The following is an 8,656-nucleotide window of genomic DNA, read 5'->3' on the forward strand; positions in this document are numbered from 1 at the left end:
TTCTTGAAGTTTCTTGTAACTTTTAAGAATTTTCTACGATTTTTCGAAATTTCAGTTTTGAGTTTCAATATTCTGTCAAAATATGTCTATCAATCTGGGAGTGCACTACGATTTCTTTATTATATTGGAAAGTAGAAAGAAAAAAGTGAGAAAATGAGATATCATTTTAAAGAAGGAATATTTTTCTACAGTTTGATCTAAATTACGAATGCTAAATGTAATTGGTACAATATATATGATTTTATTTCGAAACATGTTGAAAATTTGAAGTTGTGCGTCAACAAATACATCGACACTTTGTATTTTGGTATAAGTTAAATAACTACTTGAAATAGATGTGACATTGACATATAATTTAAAAGCTTAGTCTTTTTTCTATCGCATAGTGTTGGTTTTATGAAAATGGTGATAAAAACGAATTAGCTATGATTTTTCAAAATCCCATGTTTATATTTCACATTGACGACATTTTGTCTGAAATAACAGACAAGATATATATAAAAGACACACGATTGGGATTTATTGTGCCTTAATATACCATGTACGATGTTATGCATTTCAAGTTTTTTTGTCAAATGCTGCTTTAGATACTAAATCGTTGTTTAGAATGCAGTTTGCCATTATAAAGCGTTGCCGCAAATTACCATACGAAACAGCAAAACTGTTCCTTCCTTTTTCTCCCAGAGCAGTAGTCTATAGGCCGCAAAAGTATTCCTTTGGTGTTTAAATAAATAAAATGCGAATGTGGGAAAGTTTGAACTGTTTCTAATTAGAAAATTTATTGCATCTCTGCATAATTTAGCATTAATTAACAGGTGAGCTCGACATTATTAATTTTTAACATCTTAAAAGTATGTAAGACCAGAGACAAATTAGCTTATCATTGATACATGATATATTATACCTGCAAATTGGAACATCCTGCATGCTGTTGTTTATCATAACACCTGTAATCTGAGTTCTTTTATCTAGATAATATACTGCAGTTGTTAAAATTTTCCTTCCTTCATAATAATTTATTAACTTCTTTCTTTAACAGTCATTTAGTTACATTTTTAAAATGTTCTTTATTTTGCATGAAAACTTTTTAACACTCGTAAAATGTCCGATATCATCTGATTATGACATACCTTCATGAAATAATACGATAAAAAAAAATTGAATAATAAGTTTTTTATTACTAACTATGAATGTGGTTGTATTGTTATATTTTTTTTTCTTGGATTAATTTATTTTTCGTTTCATGATTTATCACTTAGCTACTTTACCACGTTCGTACTACACAATGTAAGTACCGTTACTCTACAATAGAATGTGTATTTCGAATTATCTTCAAAAATAACAATAATATGATTTATTTTACGCCAAGCAAATTGAAACAGAATGCCCCTTAGAATGATGTTTTAGTCATTATTTTTTATTACAGAAACATGCCTAAGAAGAAAAAAATATCATTGTCAAGTTAGATAACTAGTGTCAGATTAAATGACCACGTTCGATAACTTCTACCAGATAAGTAATGAGCCAGTTAGAGCTATGGGGTGTAATTAACACCCGGTCAAAGCAAGAGATGCATCATAATATTTTCTTTGAAGTCGGCCGCGTTTCCATTCCTTTTAAATATACAATTCCTTGATTACGTACAACTTTTAAAAATGCACTTGTCTTTTTCGGAATTGTATTTTTCAGAGACGATGTCTCTGATTGTATTTAAACCTTAATGTATTTTGATATATGTATTTAAAAATACTAGTAATCCATGTTTAATATAATCATTTACTTGTAATAGTGATTTATCAACGGTTACAACAAATTACTTCCCCTTTCTTTATTGATTCTTCGTGTGTTGCTGTTACATCAATGAATATATATGTGTGTATCGTGAATGTAAACAACATAGGAGTGTTACACCTATGTACACGTGAGTTACATGTAAATATAAACATTTAGATATCATCTAATACTAAAACAGTTATAAAATATTCAGCATATATAATATTAGCACAGGCTCTTCAGGTATAGACCCGTACTTTTTTCTAAACACTGAGTGTTAATTTCTTATGTAGTGTCCCTCTATATTCATGATATTATTGGGAAATAATGTATTGTATATTATATACCACATATACCATATATATATATATATATATATATATATATATACGACATATTCACACTACTGTTGCTTATATCGCATGGATAAAAGCAAGAACCAAGATTTGCACTACTTTTACTGAGATCTTTAAATTATAGAATGATTATATAGATATAATTACTTTATCAAATATCAGCATCAACACGTAAATGTCATGTCAAGAGCAAGGGTTTGTATAGTTACTATACAAATCCTTGTCAAGAGGAAATTAGAATATACCATCTATAGGTACCGAATGTAAAGTTTTTGCAATTTTTCGTAAAATGCATGGCAAACATTTTTCTGCCTTCAACACACAGGTGTGATACCCCATAGGATTAGCATATCAAATGACATGCACAGACCTCATGCAAAGACCTAAATTTAGAAGAAGAAAAAACAGCCTGTCAAAATTGTTCAACATGATTATGATACATAGTATCTTAGAAAATAACAGTTCAACATTTCAAATACATACATATGTACTAACAAGCAAATTACTACTCTATAAACAATATCGTTTTATAAATGTTAATGATTCTAATTGCTCTTAAAATGATTATAATGCGAAAATGGGTAAAAGTTAGTACTTTGTGTTCAATTTTGAAATTTTGATCATGAAATATCAGTTACCCCTTTTTTCAAGTCAGACCATTTTGTCTTTTTGTTTTTCGAGATGTTCTCAAGCAATTACTGTTTGCCTGTCGGTCCATCATATATATAAGACTCAGTAAAAGGGGTATTACATAGCCAAATACATCTATATACGGTCAGTGGACAATTTAAGAAAGGTTGGCGATAAATCATGTCAGTACTGAAGTACAACTACTTAGCACATGATACCCTCGGGTATACTTATAGTCCACCACCAGCAGTCCGTTCCAATCCAGTGCTGTGAAGAAGGAACAAATTATCACTCGTCCGAAACGCTTTTCCAGATTTACTGTCAAGTAGCTATTTCTAGTGATTGGTGCGTATCAAAAATGAATTGCAATGATTAAACACTCCGAACTGGGCGAGACCAGATGTGTCCGCAAGACCTCACAGACCGACTTTCCGCTTGACACAATTACATTTAATATTATCAGCTAGTAATCATCTTCGCTAGCCAAAGAGTACGGGAGTGGATCGTAACTAACCTTGGCTAGCGAAGATGCTAGTAATGGACTTCTGATCATGCTGATATTATAGATTCTTTCTACAGATGCATCAAATGTTAAAGAACTTTATTTCTGATATTACAGCAGATTCCAACGAGTATGAAGCTACAGGTAGATTCTTTGGTTAGCTTCCTTGCTAGCTCAACCATGAAATGATCAATTCATCATCCAATGAAAACATTCATATCAATGGCCTGTTTATAATATGTAACAGGTTTACCTACATGTAAACACATTTGCAAATTAAATTTTATTTTTATAGTCTTTGATTGGATTAAAAAATCCTTATTGCTAAACAAATAGAAATTCTAAAGAAAATCCTCAGCCTTTCCCCTTGTACTCTCATATTTGGCAATTTGGTACCTGATAGATGGAGGATTATTGCAAGCAGTGCTAGCAATGATTTCCTTAAAACAAGTTTATAAATTTAGATATTGGTTTATACAAATATAAATATGGACCAATTCAAGTACACCTTCTAGGGTGCACTCGACTTTCGTGACTTAGCACGATTTTTTAAAATTTTATTTAAAAGGTTGTTAATAAGATTTTTTGTAAACTATTAACGCTAGCACATCATAGAAAATCAAGTGAGTAATCTATGCTTAAAATTTTATAACAAAGATATCTGTGGATTTTCTACAAAAATCTTGGTTTATTTGCCACAAAATCCCGTTTAACTTTTAAAATGCAATGAAACTATAAATAATAATGCTTGCTCGAAGTTTCCCCTTTGTATATGTACAAAATGGCCCATCTCTATTATTCATTATCTTTGCTGTTTTATACTATTGCAGTTTGACAAATTCGCAATTCAAAGGCAACAGAAGGATATTTACGCCGTGATTGTACCATTGTAAAGTACATTCACAATGACATAACTGTATTTATAAATGAACTGAGTAATTGATTGAAATGAAATTGGCAAATCAAACACACCTACAACATGCTTGTGAATTTCCTTGTACTTATTAGACTATATACTTATCAATAAATCTAAAATTTAGAGAAAACTTATTTTTAAACTGACTTGTAAAACTAGTTTTACAATGTTTATATTCTGTCACTAGTTCTGATTGGTTCTCTGTTTAACTATTGACTCCACCCAAAGATATAATCCAATCAAAAAAACTGCTGAGAACAAACGATATATGGACGTACGAAGGCTTATAGTTTAGGACTAGGACATCAGGTTTTTGTGCGAATTGACTATTCATTTTCATCTGTTGCTACGTATGCTTAACATTTTCATTTTTGTACACAACTTTTCCCTAGGTTTTAATTTTAATCCTTTTTAATGCAAAGTTATCTATTTTCAGCTCTTACCAGGCCAGATTACTCATGCATCCCCCCAGCGAACATCAAATGATCGTCCCTTTATTGGATTTTTTTTCTTAGTTCAAAGGTCATGATAGCATTTTTTGCCAATAAGAAAATCTGTATTCTTTCTAAGACTACTTTCAAAGTGTCACATTGTTTGATTGTTCTATCTCCGTCTCATTGCAGGATTGCCTGACATGTGATTACAACTAAGTTCCATGATGAAGTCTGCGACTATAAACAACAAGACCCGGATAATAATCGGTATCATCTGTCTTTCCTGTGCTATTCTCCTAGTTATATTGATGTTACCTAGGTCGACAGAACCTTTGTTTAAACCCTTCGAAGGAAACCCCCATGATGAGGAAATAATGACAAGACTGAACCGTGAAAAAGTTAGAATGGATAACGAACAGATGGTCCGCATAATACGGGAACATTTTATAGAGCCGCCATCTACACGTCCATATCGACTTGACAATCCTGAAAAGTTGGATTTCTCTAGTGGTCAAGCTCCATTTGTTGACAACCGACTTGGTTTTATGGTAAGATATGAAACTAAGTTCCAGACATTTCTGTATCAAGTTACTAAGTCATTTATTATTATCACATTACTAAGTCATTTATTATTATTGTCTATATACGTTTGTACTAGAGCAGACCCAAGTTTAATCATCAGTGATCATTAGTATCAGAGACATATAATATTCCTTGATCAATTATAGTTGTATGTGTCTTTTTACCGTGTCTTTATAAGTTTGTCATCAACTTATGAGTTTGAATCCTTATGGTATTTTCCTCCTCTCTTTATCTTATCCTCTTATTTGCCTTTATAAACGAATTTGCGGTCGTATATTGCTATCACGTTGTGTCGTTGTCGTCAGCATCGTCCGAAGACATTTGGTTTCCGGACAATAACTTTAGTATAAGTGAATAGAATTTAAACACAAGGTTTATAACTACAAAAGGAAGGTTGGGATTGATTTTGGGGGTTGTGGTTCTAGCAGTTTAGGAATTAGGGGCCAGAATTGGGCACAAATCAGCATTTGTCCAGTTACCAGACAATATTTTATGGATCGGTGCATTGATCTCTCTGAAATTTCACCACAATGTTCCATACCAGAAAGGGATGGTTATGATTGGCTTTGGGTGGTTATGGCTCAAACCGAATAGTAATTAGGGACAAAAAAGGGGGAAAACAAGGGTGTCCTGTTTAATGGACAATTACTTTTAAGTAAAATTTTGATTACCTCCCTTACACAGCTTTTAAATTATTAAATGGGTAATTATGGTTATGAACTAACTCCATTGGAAATATTAAATGGGAATTTAAATAATTCAAATTGAGATTTTGACCATATCTTGAGAGAAAGTATTGTTTTTTAATTATAAAGAAAATTCTCAACATCTTAATGTATTGCTCAAAATAAAAAAAAAGGGGGGGTATATTTTTTTTAATTGTTTTTTTTGGGGGGGGGATTCGCAACAGCATGGTGTATTGCACTATAGCAAAACATTAAATATAATTTCAAATCATATAACCAATTCTGAGTTCTTTGACTACAGTTATTCTGTGTCAGAAACCTATTACATGTATGTGTCAAATATTTAATTACAATCCAAATTCAGACCTGTATCAAGCTCGAATGTTGCATCCATTTTTGTCCCAACTGTTCAGGGTTGGACCTCTGCGGTTTTAATTAGCTGCGCTCATTGAAGCAATTTATTTATTTTTGCATCTCAAGTTCAATCATTGAGATGACCTTCCCCATTTGGTAAAAAAATGTTTTTTAGGAAAATGTTCTTGTCCATCACACTAGTTGAGGAAATCATATTTTACAAATTCTTATCTCAATAGAATTCGGAAAATCAAAAAAAGTGGAACAATTTTTAAATTAAGGAATTGATTCTTTATAGTTATCAAAAGATTTTCTTTTAAATATAAAATGTTTCAAGATAAAGAAATCTTGTTTTGTAAGAAACTAAAATTGCATTTATGTAAAGATACAGGAAAAAGGTACATGGAAGAGTCAATTTGTTCTTAAACTGGTTTCAGTATACATAATTTGTCTGCTCTATGGTCGGGTTGTTGTCGCTTTGACACATTTCCCATTTCCTTTCTCAATTTTATAATATTGTATGACCTTATTTGTTTGAATAATTTGTAGGAAGGTGGATTTTACATAGAATGTGGTGCTTTAAATGGAGAAAGAAGATCAAACACACTGTTCTTTGAACGCCACAGAAAATGGAACGGATTGTTAATAGAGGCTGACCCTTCTAATTATGCCAAACTAAAAAGAAAACACAGGAAAGCTTTTACGATGAATGCTTGTTTAAACCCGTACCCATATCCTGCAAAGGTAAAATATAAAAGAAATCTAAGCAAATAATAAGAGAAAAAGTTCAGTAAATATACTTCTGAATTTATTGCCAATATTGAATACTAATGTGCGAAATGGCACTGGTCATTTTGGTGGGAAAAATTACAGAGACAAAAACTTTCTTTCATTTAACTTTCAGTTCCCTTATTTATATCATGAAAAAGTATAAATGTGTACATCAAATTTTATTGAGTAAATCAATTAATAAATTGGAAATAATCACTTCATCAGTGGTTACTATAGACAGTACATCTAAACTGAATGTCTCATGATCAGACTGTCTGATGGTCTAGCAAACAAGGAGGATAAACAACGGATACAAATGAAAAGCATCAAGGTCAAATCAACATTATGTACTGTATTTTATTGGGCCATGCAGAATAATTTTAAAATTTATTATTTATTTTAATAAATCAACAGAAATAAATGCAAGATACAAATGTATGTACATCTAAATTTATATTTACACTTCTTACTCTTTAATAAAATAGGTGATGAAATTTCTGTTGTTTTTTTGTTTTTTTTGCCATACAATAAACAAATGTCTGTACAATAAAAGTTGCTTTTCACTTGTTCCATTATATTTCTGTTTCAGCTCAATTTCAACAAAGCATCTAACATGGGTCGCGTAGTTCATGATTTAACAGTGCAGAACTGGTTGAAGCAATGGAAACTTCAAGAAAACATGATAGAGGTCCAATGTTTCCCGCTTTATTCAATACTTCTCTCTCTCAATCAGACCACAGTTGATTTTTTCAGTCTTGATGTTGAAGGTGATGAACTGAGAGTCCTGAAAACTATTCCTTTTGACAAAGTTGATATAAAAATGGTGACTGTGGAATATATAAACCAACCAGGCAGTGTCGGTGATTTAAACAAGTTCATGGTTGAGAAAGGATATGAACCATTGATTAAGATGCATAAGGACGACGGAACAGTGACTGATGTTATATACAGGAAAAAGACTTGATGTGTACAAGGTTGTCCATTAGAGACAACATTGCACTATAGCCAAAATCAAGGGAAGAAAGGCAGCGAATATTTACAGACATGTATTTCATTCCAGAATCATTATCCTCCAGGATCATGACATTTATACATGTGTTCTATAGGTGCTCATGATTTATACAACTTTTTATTGGATTTTTTATGGAAGCTGATTCATGTACTGACTAAGCATTAAGTGTGACATCATTATATGTTTTTTTTTTAACAATGTTATTAATAAACTTGTTTAATTGTTGTTGGACTCTATATACTATTTTCAAATCTATTGACAGTTGTTCTCCAGCAGTGTGAGTCCTCTGGGACATTATACTATTTTCAGATCTATTGACAATTGTTCTCCTGCAGTGTGAGTCCTCTAAGTACTTAACTTATTTATCTATTCATTACTGCTACATGTTTGCATTTAATTTCATACATTTGCATCCAACTGTCACTGCCTTTGCTATGAAAAAGGACACAGTACAAGAGACAAACCATAGTGCAGTCTTATTATTTAAATTTCTCCATTTGAGAAATTCATGGATTTGTGGAAATCTGCAAATGTGTTCACACCAAAAAAATATAGATTGATAACTGTAAACCAGAAAACAGTATAAAACCCATTTCTTTTTTGTAAAGCAATGCATTGGATACAAGTCAAACATAATTCA

General features: G+C 31.6%; 1 protein-coding gene across 3 annotated transcripts; it reads left to right on the plus strand.

The window, feature by feature from the left end:
- The first annotated feature begins 1,815 nt into the window (after nucleotides 1-1,815).
- LOC139513846 (uncharacterized) lies at nucleotides 1,816-8,241 on the plus strand. 3 transcript variants are annotated; one of them, XM_071302699.1, is made up of 4 exons: nucleotides 1,816-1,921; nucleotides 4,801-5,159; nucleotides 6,783-6,977; nucleotides 7,594-8,241. In XM_071302699.1, the coding sequence occupies exons 2-4, from the start codon at nucleotides 4,833-4,835 to the stop codon at nucleotides 7,966-7,968; spliced, it is 897 nt and encodes a 298-aa protein (XP_071158800.1). In that variant the 5' UTR covers nucleotides 1,816-1,921; nucleotides 4,801-4,832; the 3' UTR covers nucleotides 7,969-8,241. The 3 variants fall into 3 exon arrangements, with proteins under 3 accessions (XP_071158800.1, XP_071158801.1, XP_071158799.1); XM_071302700.1 differs by having other exon boundaries at nucleotides 1,831-1,932; XM_071302698.1 differs by lacking the exon at nucleotides 1,816-1,921 and adding an exon at nucleotides 1,993-2,016 and having other exon boundaries at nucleotides 7,594-8,193.
- Nucleotides 8,242-8,656: the final 415 nt, after the last annotated feature.

Source organism: Mytilus edulis, chromosome 2 (genome assembly GCF_963676685.1).
Source record: "Mytilus edulis chromosome 2, xbMytEdul2.2, whole genome shotgun sequence".
NCBI lineage: Eukaryota > Metazoa > Mollusca > Bivalvia > Mytilida > Mytilidae > Mytilus > Mytilus edulis.